Here is a 15,886-nt window from a genome sequence, read left to right on the forward strand (position 1 = left end):
TGCAGAGAGTCTCCCCCTTTGGGGTCTTTTTGTGTGGGTTGGAGGGGGGCAGAAATTCCGACTTGGGGGCTGCTTCAGCCTCCTGGTGTGGGGCTTTGGGCGAAGGCTGGAGGGAAGCGCCGCTGGTGGCAAAGGGCCTTGTTCCAGTGGGACTGCATCATGGCCTGGAACTGGCTGACCATCTCAGTCCGCTGAGCCTCCAGGCGCCGGTACCTGGCCTTGCACTCCTGCAGGTCTTCCCTCTGCTTGGAAAGCCTATGCTCGTAGTCCTCACTGAGGTGCTTCTACTGAGCCTCCTTCTTGGTTAGATCCAATTTGAACTGAGCTGTTTTGCCAACTCTTTCTCGTGGTGGCTGCTTAACTCCAACAACTGCTTTCTATTGGGGCCCTAAGGAGCCCGGGCGGGGAGGCGAGGAGTGGCTGGGAAGGGAGGGGTGAGTAGAGGCTGGCGAGGCACCCCTCGATGTGAGTGACATCGAGTTGGCCACACCCACCCAGTCACATGACCACCTAGCCACGCCCACCCAGCTGGTCACTAGTCAGATCATATTAGTGGTCCGCGGGATTTAAAATTATGAATTTAGTGGTCCCTGAGGTCTGAAAGGTTGGTGACCCCTGGTTTAAACAACAAACAACTCCAGTTCCTTCTTTAGCTTTACTATCCCATCTCTGTCATCTAGTAATACCAAGTCAAGATCTTCATAGGATTGGAAAGTCAGGCTGAGTATGCATTTATGCTTCAGCTTGTTCCCAAATCATAAGGACTAGAAATTAAGGAAGTAAGCGTTCTTAAAACTCTGTCTATTGAGATATTTTCAGCGTTGCTCATCTTCCATTAAAATAAATTATATAGACAATGTATAAAAACCAGACTGTATATTGCCCTTGACGCGGTTCTTTAATTTGCTTTACACTATAATCATTTAAAACTTATATTATCTCTCATTCAACTGTAGGTGTAGGTCTGTGTCTACACAAACACATAAGCACAAGCGATTTTTAATGGGATTTGCCAAAGCCAAGAATTTTGGCAGCTGGCAAATTGGTATTTATTCGCTATAATTCCTCTGCTGCGTTTTCTGAGGATTTAGAGCTGACAAAATGATTTTTGGAGATTAGATTTGCATGTTGTTCAGGCTTTTCAAATAGATGGTTATGTGGAAGTGGGATTTGCTAGACTTGGGTAACTGAGAAGCCTGGGATTTAAGCTTTGCTGTTTCTCTCAGCAAAGTATTATGAGATAAGAGGAATAATTTTTCTCTCTTGAGAAGGACCTGAATGTTACGAACGAGGATGTGTTGCGTGAACTGGGGACCACTTTATCCACAGAGAAGCTGAAGAAATCCCACCAGACTGAGTAGACTTGCTCAACTTCCCTTGAATTTTACAAGTTCAGCAGTCCAAGCCTGCTAGATAACTCAATAACTAACTTGATTATTAAACAACCATCCAAGAAAGGGGAAAGGTTAGAAACCAGAAACTTGGAATTAGTTAAGAACAGGGGTGAAATCCAGCAGGTTCTGACAGGTTCTGGAGAACCGGTAGCGGAAATTTTGAGTAGTTCGGAGAACCAGCAAATGCCACCTCTGGCTGGACCCAGAGTGGGGTGGGCATGGAGATTTTGCAGTATCCTTCCCCCAGAAGTGGGGAGGGAATGGGGATTTTGCAGTATCCTTCCCCCAGGTGGGAATGGACATTTTGCAGTATCCTTCCCCTGTCACGCCCACCAAACTACACCACGCCCACCAAGCCACAGTCACAGAACCGGTAGTAAAAAAAATTTGGATTTCACCACTGGCTAAGAAGCTATGTTTTTCTCCCAAAGTGTTTTTTCCAACAGGCGGGGCTAAACATATGAACATGTGAATGATTTTTTAAATGTTATCTAATTCTGGGTTTTATTTAATTGACCAAACTAAGTAATAATTTTAATTAGCAATTTTATGATGTTTGTGTGTCTATATTTTTCTTGACTGTACACACTGCCTTGAGTCCTACGGGAGAAAGGCGGTATAGAAATATAATTAAATAAATAATAATAATAAAAATAATAAATAAAAGGCGACTGGACTTCCTTGTTTTTTTTCCTTGAAAATGTTTTGGTTCTCATTCAAGAAGCTTCTTAAGCTTCTATTGACCCAAGAAAATCCAGTTACCTTTTGAAGAAAAAAAAAAAAAAACACCTTTGCAACTACAACTTGGATGATTAAGAATCTCTGTAGACATCTCTTTCTTTCTTATATGGTTACCTAAGAATTGTGATGCCCAGGAAAATGGGATGATGCCTTGGCTATAGCATATGGCCCAAGAATTAGGTTGGATCTTCTGCTAATGCTTGCAGAGTAGAAAATGTTCAGGGCTGTACATTTTCAGACATGTGTAACGAGCACAAAAGCGGCGTTTTTTTAACAGAATTATAGTCCTCCTGCATTAGTCAGGTTGATATTAGGCTGTTGGGACATGTCTGGTGAGACATCTGGAGTTTTGTAGGCATTCGGCTTGGATTTAAATCACGCCAGTCATTAGTCTTGTGCATTCCTGCGCTGTGATATTTTTGAATCAACAAGAGGTGGAGAAAGGACTGCCTTAAATCTGGTAGACCAGTCACAGCTTGATGCAGGAAGCATCAAGGGCCACAGCACCTGTCATGGATGATATTTCTGTCTCTGCTTGGGAAAAAAAAAGTAGTCTAGTCATTGGGTATTGTCAAAACTACTAGTAGACTTTCTGCTGACATCCAGCTGAAATCTACACCTTATGTTTAAGACTTTTAGATGCAGGAAACAATCTGATTTTTTTTATTTTTATCCACCCTGGGAAAGACACAATGTCAACGACACATCAACAAAGCAACATAAAGCAACAAAGATGATAAGGGGGACTACTGGGGACTAAATCATATGACAAGCAATTGAGGGAAATAGGTATGTTTAGTCTAGGGGTCGGCAAGACGTGGCTCTGGAGCCGCATGTGGCTCTTTCATCCCTCTGCTGCGGCTCCCTGTTGCTGATCAGCTCCACAATTGATAGGGCTTTCGGTTAGGACAGGTAGAGGAAAAAAGACGCCGCGCTAGGAGGAGACACTATGGTGGGGGAACTGACTTCCGGTCGGCTGCAGAATTGAACGGGGAACTTCTGGTTAGGAACTTTGTGGCTCTTTGAGTGTTTAAGGTTTAGTCTAACCAAGAGAAGGACAAGGGGTGACATGATAGCAATTTTCTGATATTTGAGGGGGCTGTTCCAGGGACGAGGGGGTCTATCTGTTCTCCAAAGCACCTTGTGGACAGGATAAGAAGTAATGGATGGAAGCTCATCAGGAGAGATCCAACCTGGATCTCCTAAAGAGAAATTTCCTGACATTGAGGGCAATTAATCAGTGGAACGGTTTGCTTCCAGAAGCTGTGGGTGCTCCATCATTGGAAGTTATCAAGAAGTGATTGGATAGTCATTTGTCCGGATCTTCTCCTGCTTGGACTAGAAGACCTCTAAGGTCCCTTCCAACCTTATTATTTTATGTTCTATGTTCTAAATCCGTGATGGTGAACCTATGGCACACGTGCCGGAAGTGGCACGCAAAGCCATCTCTCCAGGCACACTAGCCATCCGGGTTGCTCTTCCGGGTTCTAGTGCGCTGGTCATCTGGTCTTCATGTATGCGGGAATGTTGTAAACCGAAAGAGCAGCTGCCCGGTACCATGCACATGCTGGGAAGATGATCTTCCGGTTTACGGTGCACACATGCGCACCGGCCAGCGAATCTTCGTGTGTGCATGCGCACCATAAACCAGAAGACCACGTGGCTGGTGCGCATGTGCACGCCGGAAACCGGAAGATCATCTTCCCGGCGTGTGTATGCGCACTGGGTGGCTGCTCTTCCGGTTTCCGGCACGTGCCCAAATTTGGCACGTGCCGTTGACGAATCGTATTCGCCAACACTGTTCTAAATCATTACTGCTAACTATTAGTAACCAGTGGCTATCTAATTTCTCATGTTACAGGTTTGCATTAGAGCAATGTTTCCCAAATTTGACCCTTTGAAAATGTATGGACTTCAACTCCCAGAATTCCTCAACCAGGCATACTGGTTGGGGAATTTTGGGAATTGAAGTCCATGCATCTTAAAATAGCCAAGTTTGGGAAACACTGCATTAGAGGTATTATCACTTCTGGCCACTATATATTTGGCTTAAGATGGGTCTCCATTGCTGAGATCTGTGCCCAAAGTATGTATTCCTTCTCTGTAGACCCATATTGGCCTCAAAGGGCCTTGCAATAACTTTGCTGGAGATGGCACTGCCATGCTGGGCAGGCTTGGAGCACCCCCTCCTGGCATGTTCCAAAAACATGTTTTTACATGCTTGGGTTTTTACAGGCATTTTCCCCCATTGCATTGTGGGAAATAATCACATTCCCTATATTTAATTCATGGGGTTTTTTTTTTAATATTCCGCTTAACTTCAGATTTGGTTAAGTAACATTTAGTTTTCTCTGGACTTTGTCCACATTTTTCCTTTGCCCTGTCTACTTTTTCTATGCTGGTACAGGTAATTCACCTTGAGCCTGGTGAGATTTGCAGGCAGCTGGCAGCTGAGTGCTAGCACTTAACAGCACTTAGTCCGCTGCACCACAGAGGCTCTTGTTAACAGATTAACACTGAAAGGAAAAGAAAAGAAAAGAAAAGGAAGAAACAGAATACTTTTAAACATGGGACTTGTTTTACCAATGGCTAAGTAATAGAAACAGATTGGAAACTGCCCAGACAACACACTGTTCAGATGGATATGGAACTTTTAATGTTTATTTAAAAAAAATGTATCAATAAAACATATTTTTTTGAAAAAAAAATGTTATAAGTCAAGAACTATCTGAAGGCTGTTCCAAGATTAGGTATGTCTCCTCCCCAAAGGAGGAGCCTAGAGCCGTGATGGCAAATCTATGGCATGCATGCCAAAGGTGGGCACGCATTGCCCTCTCTGAGGGCACGCGGATTTCTCTCGGCGGGCACGTGAGCCGTCACCCCAGCTCAACTCCACCGCCACATGCGCATGGGCCTCCTGCCAGCCAGCTGATTTTTGGGTCTCTGCCATGCATGCAGGGGGGCGGGACACATGCGGGAGACATGTTCACATGCGTGGGGAGTGGGGTCACAGGCTCATGCATGGGGGTCTTGCACAGGGAGCGCGTGGGGGTGCGGCCCGTTTTTGCTCCAAGGTGGCTGCAGAGAGGCCTACTAGGCCCAAAACAGGGCAGAGGGGGGTCGCGTGGACATGCTCAGGGTGCAGGGGGTGCAGGAGGAGCATTCGGCACGCAGCGATGGGGGTGGGGGAAGAATGAATGTTTTAATATAAATGTACAATTATGAGGATAGAAGAGATAGATTAGGCAAAATTGAAAGGAAATTGGAAAGAAAGTAGATATTAATATAAAATTGGGGATGCTGGGATACCAGATAGGGGAAATATTGGACAACAAAGAAGAAACAAAGAAGAGAGGAGGAAAGGGTAAGATAGAAGAGGAGAGGGAGAGAGAGGAAGGGAAGAACAATGTAGGCTGGTGACCCCCAGGGGGAGGGCCTTCTCTGTGGGGGCACCTACTCTCTGGAATCAGCTGCCCCCAGAGATAAGGAGAATCCAAGACCTCGGTTCCTTCCGCCGTGCCCTTAAAACCTTCTTTTTCCAGCAAGCTGGGCTGGCTTAACATATTTTTTAACATATTTTTAATTTTTAATTAGTTCGCTATCTTAAACTGGGGCCAAATTAATATATATCCTTTTAATTGTTTTTTTAATGTTTGTATTGTATGTTTTTATCTGACTGTACACCGCCCTGAGTCTTTCGAGAGAAGGTGCGGTATATAAATTTGAAATAAAATAAAAAAATAAATAAAATAAAATAAAGAAAGGGGAAAGGAGAGGAAGAAAAGATAGGGGAAAAGAGTAGGAGAGAAGGTTAGAAAGGGGGAAAAAGAGGGGAGGACTGGCGGAAAGGAAGGGGAAGTAGGGAAGAGGAAGGAGAGGAGGAAGGAAGAAAGTAGGAGAGGAGAGGAGGTAGAGAAGGGAAAGAAAGAAGAAGGAGAAGAAGGTTTGTTGTAAAACGAGGGGACAGAAACGGTAGAAGAGCAACCCCGAATGCAACTAAAATGTTTTACTGTTATGCTTTCTTTAAAAAAAGTATGTATATGTATGATTAATTATGGATAAGAGAATGTACATTTACAATGTGTGTATAAGAAATAAAAATAAAAACTTTTTCAAAAAAAAAAAAAATGGGTTAGACATCACAGGCCTCGAGCCTCTCTCTGCTCCTGTACATCATCCCTCTTCTATTTTGTCTTCTTGTAGACTCGGATGCAGAGTTTGCAACCCGATCCCAAAGCTCAGTACCGGAGCGTCTTTGAGGCCTTAAGGAAGATCGTCCGCACGGAAGGCCTCTGGAGGCCGCTGCGAGGAATTAACGTCACCGTCTTGGGAGCCGGCCCGGCCCACGCCTTGTACTTTGCCTGCTACGAAAAAATGAAACGCACTTTAAGTGACATTATTCAACATGGAGGCAACAGCCATCTGGCCAATGGTATATTGACATAACCCAATGGGTGCCCTCTTGGCGCTTTGACTCGACTTGCGTACTTTTTCATGTGGTCTGACATCTTCAGCATGCAATTTCTGCTTCTGGAGAGACAAAAAACAAGACGCTTGGAAGACTCCATCTTTGGCAACCAAGGCGTTCTTGCTACGTTCAACTTCTTGTCTATTTCCTACAGGCACCTGCTCAGTTTTAGAGGCACGCACGTATGAAGAATACCGAAGATACGTAGTGCTCCAGTTCCTCTAAAAGTTAGACGTTAAAGTGTTTTGATCCTAAATACCTCTGATTGGGCTCTGGGAAGGAGTTGTCTGAAATAGCTTGTCGGTCTTAACATGGGCAGCTTTCTAGGAAAATTTGGTTCTTAGATTTCGGGTTTCGCTTCTCTCCAGAAATCTGTTTTGTCACTGCTAAATCTTACCATATTTGGCTGTGCTGCCAAGAATGTAAAATTACAAGCTGGCTTGGATCACTCCAATCTCCACCTCTGGTCCGACATTTTTTACTTCCTATAATAATCAGCCAGCTGTCTTTAAAAATTTACCAGTCTTTCTCTCCAGCATATGACACTCAGAGGCATATTGGTTCTATAATTGGAATTTCTGCTTTTAGGATCCACGTTGATGCTTATTATGTGCTTCGTAGCAAACTGTGCGCTAGAATAAATTCTGCAGTCTCCTAATCGGCAGTTCACAAATATGCATCTAATTGCATTTCTATTATCCTCCAATTAACACAAATAGCTTTTCACTGATTTTTGTTTGTTTATTTAGATCTTCTTGGCACTGAATGAAAGAATACATTAATATTTAAATGTATGCCACCAAAATCCTGTTTGCTTGGAAGACACTGAAATCGAAAATGGTGCACTTCTCTTAATATACAAGAAATACAGAGTTGTAATCTCCTTAGATAGGCAGTTAATTGAGCCATGCCAGCACAGTGGTTAGAATGCAGTATCGTAAGCTAACTCTGCCCACAGCCAGGAGTTCAATTCTGACCGGATCAAGGTTGACTTAACCTTCCATCCTTCTGTGGTCAGTAAAATGAAGACCCAGATTGTTGGGGGCAACATACCAATCTTATTCAACATGCTACCATGTTGGATGCCTTACTTCTTGGTCCCACTAGATTCACCTTCTTCGGAGAGGTGACCTGCAGTATTCCTTCCTTCCCTGCTCTGGTAGGATGTTAGGACCTAAAATTTGAATTATGTGCCTGGAACAGGTAATATGTGATGCTTAGGCATATTAAGAAGATCAAAGTACCATCTTCAGTTTGAGGGAATCACTCCCATTTTTTTGAAGATGCTGTTTTTGGGGCCAGGGTGGTACTGCTTTTCACCATAGTTGCCTCACTGGTAGAGGTCCTTGGAGGTCAACCTGGATTAGTGATTTTTTCTGGAGATTATTTCTGGCTGAGATGGTAATAAACAAGGCACTCCTCCTTGTCTCACACCAAAGTATTCTTCAATGTTATTGGCTTAACTTGTGATTATAATTACGGTATTTAAAGTGGCACAGTCTAAGAAATTGTTTATAATGTTCTTAGCATCCATCAGTATTAATAATATGTATTTTTCAAGATGATGCCTGTTTCTCTTTGTTTAAGAACAATGAATACCACACAATAATGTGATATTCCCGGAGCTTTCATTGTATAATGATTTACTTTAAAAAGGCAAGTTGTCTGAATGCATCTTTTCTAGTGTTGATGTTGTGGATAAGAGAGAAAACATTCTAACTGATCAGAATAGAGTTTCAGATTAATTTTTTTTTTTATTTTGCCCTCCAAGAAGTAGACCAAAGTAGGAGGAATTAGTGGGTAATCCTCCATGGTTTAACTTCGGAATACTGGAAAGAGATAATTGTTTTATTTCCAAGAGAAATAATTTCAAGTAAAGTTTTTTTCTCTCTCTTGAGATAGAACATTTTTAAATTTGGTCATGTGGCCTTTCTACATAATGCAGAATTTGGGGTTATGCAAGATTAATAATTCGAAGTTCAATATACCGTATTTTTCAGAATATAAGACACATTTTTCCCCCCTAAAAGAGGGTGAAAATTTGGGTGCATTTTATATGCCAAATGTAGCCAAATACACGAGGCATGGAGGAGGTGATGGTCTATGGCAATCCCTGCAGCCTGGAACAGCTGATTGGGGGTATTGAGGGAGGCTGGTCCACCCGCCAATCAGCTGCTCGTGCTGAATCAGGCTGCAATAATGTGCTGAAGCTGACCTGGCTGTTCGCTATTTGCTGCAAGGACTGTCAGAGTTTGCAGCAGCAAGCAAAACACAAGCGGAGGAGGGGAGTTTCAGTTTCAGTTTTAGTTTCAGAGATCAGCACAGCATGCAGCTTTAGAACAATTAACCTAAGCCATGCCCAGGCTCCTTGCTGTCTCCTTCCTTGTTGCTCACACAGCAAATACTGTTTCAGTTTCCAAACAATCTCACACACTGACAGGATGCTATCCAGATGAATACCGATGGATGCTGGTAGGCACAGGCAGAATTTTTTTTTTCTTATTTTCCTCCCCCAAAACTAAGGTGCATCTTATACTCCGAAAAATACGGTAATTTTAATGAAGGGTGCTGAGTGCTGTTCTTATGCTCAGTTTGATTTAAAGATGCACGAGTGGGATTATGAATTTTACATGGATAGTTGACATTTTATTTCAATAACCGTAAGTTTTTTCCGTATAGAGAGTGTTTGTTAGAGTGAAGGGAAAAAAGGATATAGATATCTCTTCCCTGACCTTGAAGAGGAACTCTCAATTGCCCTGTGAATCCTTGAGATTAAATTATTTTCCATTAATTAAGATTATATTAGCATTTGTCAATTGTTTCTCAGTGCATTAATCCACAGCAGAGATGTCCAACCTTGGTAACTTTAAGTCTTGTAGACTTCAACTCCCAGAATTGAAGTAAACGTCAACTCCCAGACCAGGTGATCTGAGGGACCATCTCTTGCCAGTCACATCTACCTAACCCATCAGAGTGGGAAGGCAGGGGATGCTGTGGGTCCCATCCCCGATGGAGATACACCTGGTGGGACCCAGAGGAAGGGTCTTCTCTGTGGTGGCTCCCTCTCTCTGGAACATCATTCCCCCAGAGATTAGAACGGCCCCCACTTTAATACTTTTCTGGAAGGCACTGTAGACCTGCTTCTGCCAGTGGGCCTGGGAAACCCAGAGTGGGATGGAGCCCATTAAATGGCTCGTGTGATCTGTTGCCATAGTGGTGGGTGAGAGGTGGAGGCGCAATGGTGGGATTCAAATAATTTAACAATTGGTTCTCTGCCCTAATGACCAGCTGGATGGGATGGCCATGGTGGGCACGGCCAGGGGGTGTGACAGGCAGCACTTGGCCTCCTACACCCCCCAGGAGCAAAAACGGGCCGCGGGAGGGGAGCCGCCCCCCTGCCCCATGTTTTGAGCCTAGTAGGCCTCCTTGCAGCTTCCTAGATCTATCTATCTATCTATCTATCTATCTATCTATCTATCTATCTATCTATCTATCTATCTATCTATCTATCTTCCTTCCTCCATCCCTCTTTCTTTCTTTCCTTCTTTCTTCCTTCCTTTCTTTCTTTCCTTCTTTCTTTCCTTCCTTTCTTTCTTTCCTTCTTTCTTTCTTTCCTTCTTTCTTTCTTTCCTTCTCTCTCTCTCTCTCTCTCCCTCTCTCTCTCCCTCTCTCTCTCTTTCTTTCTTTCTTTCTTTCTTTCTTTCTTTCTTTCTTCCTTCCTTCCTTCCTTCCTTCCTTCCTTCCTTCCTTCCTTCCTTCCTTCCTTCCTTCCTTCCTTCCTTCCTTCCTTCCTTCCTTCCTTCCCAGGATGGGAGTTGAAGTCCTCAAATCCTACAGTTGACAAGATTGGACACCCTTGATCTATAGTAATAGTTTTTTGCCGTCATTATTAAGACAATTCCAAATGTTCTCTGCCACCACAAAGGAAATCTTTTGTCATATGTTATGGCTGATAATTGAGTTCAAATGGTTATATTTCTGGTTATATATAGCAAAGTTTTTATTTACTTAACTTGTGCCCTTTGAGTAACTTGCTGAAGGGCCGCTATTGGTGAGGTTAGGGAAAACATAATGCCAGCTGACATTCTCTATCGCACTGAAAGTTCTAATTTAATGGTAATTTTGGAAAGAGTTCTGATTGGCTGCCAGCAATAACATAGCTCCACGTTGTATATTTCTAGCATCTGTAAATCTAGGCAACATATTCTTTTTTTTAAAAAAAAAATGAGAAAGAAAACCTTTTATTCTTCCCAGCCATGCTGTTGGTAAGTTCATGGACATTTATTTAGATATTTTTAAAAATTGTTATTGTGGAGGTTTCCATTTGGTACCTTCAGATTTTTTTTAAAAAGAAATTGTTTCACAGCTGTTAAATGCAATTCTTTATATTCCTTTTGTATGTGATTCTTAGGATGTGTACTTCTGTGATACTGTATGTTCTTTTTCAAATGATCTGCAATATGTTAGGTTGGTTTGCAAGATGCATAATGAGCCTGGAGGCTTGAGTGCTAATCATTAAGGGGATGCAGTTTTGTGCTCAGGATCAAAGATGGCTTGTCAAAACTTGCTTTGTGAAAGGGGCCTGTCTTGGTTTCTTCTTTTGCAGGCATGGCTGGGAGTATGGCTACACTTCTTCACGATGGTGTCATGAATCCAGCAGAAGGTAATGCTTTTTTTGGGGGGCAATTGGCCCAGTGAGGCTGAGAGAAGGGAAGGATAATTAAAAATTTATCTGAGATATGCATTATATTGCCCATCAGGGTTCCATATCAGCTATCAGAAGTTTCTAAGAGAGATATACGGAATTTATTTTAACATCATAGGGCCGTGATGGTGTTCTGTCCCAGCTTCGGATTCCCAGAGAATGTGACACACACCAAGCTTCGCAAACACTGTTTCATTCCAAACAAAGCCCTTTCGAGAATGCAGGCTTCCCATGGAAAGGATCCTTATTAAAGTTATTATGAACAACTTTCCTATCCAAGGAGCCTGGATAGCTCAACAGACTAAAAGCCTGTTATTAACATTCAGCTGTCTGCAATTATTGCAAGTTTGAATCTCCCCAGGCTCAAGGTTGACTCAGCCTTCCATCCTTTCTAAGGTAGGTAAATTGAGGACCCAGTTTGTGGGGGCAATAAGCTGACTTTGTATAAAATATACAAAAGTATGAAGGCTATTGCTTAACACATTGTAAACCGCCCTGAGTCTCCGGAGAAGGGCGGCATATAAATTAATTAAAAAAAAAAAAAAAACAACAAAGTCCAACAAAGGTTGGCAACCAGCCCAGAAAACCAGATATGAGAAGTGGCTCGCTCTCCAAGATGCTCTGTAATAATGAGACATTGTTTCTAGCAAGAAAGCACTAGCTGCATGCCACTTAAATAGGCTAAGGGAGTGGCCAATTATCCTCAAGCCCTACTCTCGAGTAGATCTCCTCCTCCTGAGTAGCCACTCCTGCCTTTTGGCAGCCCTGCGTGCCCGAGCATTGAGGAGAGGCTCCTCCACTTCGCTCTTTCCACTTGAAGGAACCTCTGGAAGTTCTGAAGGCCCTGGCTGAGTCTCTGCCTCTGGCACCACATCCTCTTCAGCCTCCTCGCTGTCTGACGCGAGCGCCGGCTGCACAGGCTGCTGGCGCGACACCACACCAGCCTCCTTGTCATCGGGATCAGCCATGATCCGCGCAGGCCGCTGGTGGGCCACAACAGATGGTAATCCTATGGCACATGGCATGCAGAGCCCTCTCTGCGGGCATGTGAGCTGTCACCCAACTCAGCTCCACTGTGCATACATGCGCGCGCCTCCTGCCAGCCAGCTGATTTTTAGGATGCGCGGGGGGCGGGGTGCATGCAGGAGACGCACACACATACGCAAGAGGGTCACAACATGCGCAGGGAGTGGGGGTCGCGTGCACATGTGTAGGGGGGGGGCAGAGCACGGGGAGGGCACTCCTCCCCACAGCCCGTTTTTGGGCCCAGGAGGCTGCAGTGAGGCCTGCTAGGCCAAAAACGGCAGGGGATTGCACGCACCGGGGCAGGGGCATCGTGGGGGATCACGTATGCATGTCTGGGGGAGGTGGAAGGAGCGTGGGGGGGTCATGCGCTCATGCGCAGGGGACACACACATTGCATTATGAGTGCTGTCACGTGTGTGCGCTGTCACGTGCGCATGCTTTTGGCACACAACGAGAAAAAAGTTAGCCATCACTGTCATAGGGTTATAAGAAGAGTACAGGTAGTCCTCAACGTACGACCACAATTGAGCCCAAAATTTAGGTTGTTAAGTGAGAAATTTGTTACGTGAGTTTTGGCCCATTTTACGACTTCTTGTCACCTTGGTTGAGTGACTCACTGAAGTTCTTAAATTGGTAACCTGGCGGTTAAGTGAATCTAGCTTCCCCATTGACTTCGGTTGTCTGAAGGCCACAAAGGTGGATCACATGACTCTGGGACACTACAGCTATCATAAATGTGAGTTAGTTGTCAAGTTTTTCAATGTAAATCACATGACCATGGGGATGCTGCAGTGGTCATAAGTGTGAAAAATGGTCATAAATAACTTTTTTCAGTGCCGTTTTAACTTGGATTGGTCACTAAATGAACTGTTGTAAGTGGAGGACTGCCTAGCAAAAGAAATTCTTCCTAGGGATGATCAAAAAGATAATGGGGGGTCCTTGGTAATCTCTGAGATTGATTGTTTTCTCGCACACAATTCCTTACTCCACTAAGTAAAATCAGCAGATGTGTGGATGAGGTTATCCAGTTGGGTAGTGAAACATCTGCAAAGAACCAAGCTCAGAGAGCACCAAGGACCCCCTCAGTTCAACCCTGCGCTAAAAATATTATCCCCTAGTGATATCTCTGATATAATTATGAAGAGAGCATTTTAGCCAATAGTTTCTCCTCTCCTCATATCCAAGAACAACTCTCTGCTCCATGAAAGGAGGCCTGTAATCAGGGGTGGGCTGCTGGGGGATTCGCAACGGTTCAGGAGAACCTCTAGCTAAGTTTCTGTGCAGTTCGGAGAACCCCCAAATCCCACTCCTGGCTGGCCCCGCCCACCCCGCCCCTCCCAGGAGTCCCCCACACGGCCCGTTTTGGATGCAGGTAAGTGCAGGGCATGCGCGGAGGCTCGGGGAGGGCAAAAAACGGGCCTACCAGAAGTTTGGGCCCATTTCTGGCTTCCAGAGGGTCCCTGGAGCCTGGGGAGGCCGTTTCCACCCTCCCAGAGGCTCAAGGAAAGCCTCCGGAGTCCGGGGAGGGCAAAAACGCAGGAGGCCGACTAGGCCATGGCCACGCCCACCCAGCAACCAGTCAGAGAACTCCTTGCTAACATTTGTAACATTTGTAACGTGCTTGCAATATGGCAGTGAGGGGAAAGCATCCCAGCCAACCTTAAAAAGAGGCACTATTCTCTGTCCTTTGCTTGGAAAAGATTCGAATTGGTGCAGCGGGATTAGGCAAGTGATAAATCACACGGCAGCCACTGCAACTTTCCTGCCCTGCTCCCAGGTGGCCCTTCAGGAATGGGTATCTTCCACTCAAGCGTGTGACCTTGATCTAACTTGGATTTCTTTTTGTTGTTTCTTGTCTCTCTTCTTGTTGTTCCTTCGCTCTGCTTTCCTTTTCCATCCGGGGACGCGTGCCACGCCTGATCTCCTGATGGCCAGTCGTGAAGCAACGCATGCAGATGTACAATTCTCCGCACAAGACAGTCACGGAATGCATCCGGACGGTGCATCGGACTGAAGGCTTGGGGGCCTTTTACCGCAGCTACACCACCCAGCTCACCATGAACATCCCTTTCCAAGCCATCCATTTTATGACCTACGAGTTCATGCAGGAGCAAATCAACCCCCAGCGACAATACAACCCTCGCTCGCACATCGTTTCGGGGGCCGTGGCGGGAGCCGTGGCAGCGGCGGCCACGACCCCCTTAGACGTTTGCAAGACCTTGCTCAACACTCAGGAGAACCTGGTGTTGAGTTCTGTCAACATTAGCGGGCACCTCTCTGGCATGGCCAACGCCTTTAGAACAGTCTACCAACTGGGAGGGGTCACCGGGTATTTTAAGGGCGTCCAAGCACGTGTGATCTACCAGATGCCTTCAACTGCCATCGCCTGGTCCGTCTATGAATTTTTCAAGTACGTCCTTACCAAACGCCAATTGAAGAAAGGCGCTCCTTGCTGAGGGATCGCCCCGGAGCAACTGCAGACAAAATCTCTGAGAAAGCTGTCGGCCTCTCTCTCTCTTTCTGTGTGTGTGTAAACCTCACCAGGTTCTTTATGGCCATTTGTAAAGATAGCTGGTGGATCCCTGACTGGATTACGCCTGTGTTTGTGTGTGTGCGTGCACCAAAGGATGTTGTTTTGGAGAGGAGATGGCTCTTTCTCCCCATCTTCTTCCTGCTTTTGCTAAATCAAAATGTTTATTCTTTTAGACCTGTATTTATAGTTTTCTAGGGTGTTGATAAGTGTGATGAGATTTGTACAAGTTTGTACTTATTTTTTCACTGGAATGCTTGGGGGAGGTGGGGGCTAAGCTGGGGAGGGTTGCGTATCGGGGGGGGGGGAAGACAAATGCTTCAGCTATGGGCAGCTTTTCCAAAAAGACTAATGCCTTTAAACCGAACAGAGACAATTACGCGATGGATAAAATAGATGGATAATGTTTATCCTTTATTTTTCTATTATTTTTTTAAGGGAAAAAAAAAAGAAGAAGATCGTGCCAGGGTGACTGCTTTGTGAATTTTAAAGGGCTTTACTGTTTTTGTTGTTTCCATTGGTAAGAAGAGTATTTTCCTCCTAAACTAGAATAGCGCCGAGCAAATCTGGTCTGATATTATACTGGCTGTCAAATGTTTTTTTTTTCTTTTCTTCTTTTCCTTCCAATGTACTTGAAGGGATTTCAGACCGGGGGTGTCTGTGTGGGACAGATGGGGGTTGGGGTCAGAAATATTCAGATTATGGTTCTTAACGATCAATGAACAGTCTCTTTGTGTAGATGGGATGCTGAAATACACACAAAAAGGAGTTTGGTCTTGTTTGTGTGGCAACAGCTATGGATGTCACCTTGACACGCACACACACACAAAATCCCCTCCAGATGGTCTGGAAATCCCAAGGTTTTATGTTACATTTTCCCTTTCTTAAGCATGTCTGAACTGGGCTGCTTCTGATAATAACCATTCAAAAGCCTTTTCTTTGGCCACGCTTTAGCAGGTGTTAAACCTCTGAAGGTGCTCCAATGAATTGCATCTCATTTTTGGATTGTCATTGTGCTCTTT

General features: G+C 44.6%; 1 protein-coding gene across 3 annotated transcripts in view; it reads left to right on the top strand.

Moving 5' to 3' along the window:
* The window catches only part of SLC25A37 (solute carrier family 25 member 37), a 38,347-nt gene extending 23,427 nt beyond the window's left edge, over window positions 1-14,920 (top strand). Inside the window, exons 2-4 of one of the 3 annotated variants that reach the window (XM_070952357.1) lie at window positions 6,339-6,567; window positions 11,210-11,266; window positions 14,270-14,920. In XM_070952357.1, coding sequence (XP_070808458.1) covers window positions 6,339-6,567; window positions 11,210-11,266; window positions 14,270-14,790 — 807 coding nt within the window. In that variant the 3' untranslated portion in view covers window positions 14,791-14,920. The other 2 variants (XM_070952359.1, XM_070952358.1) reach the window with 2 other exon arrangements.
* The last annotated feature ends 966 nt before the right edge of the window (window positions 14,921-15,886 follow it).

The sequence above is a fragment of the Pituophis catenifer genome, unplaced genomic scaffold (assembly GCF_029215685.1).
Source record: "Pituophis catenifer annectens isolate HBS135680 unplaced genomic scaffold, rPitCat1.0.hap2 SCAF_12, whole genome shotgun sequence".
NCBI lineage: Eukaryota > Metazoa > Chordata > Lepidosauria > Squamata > Colubridae > Pituophis > Pituophis catenifer.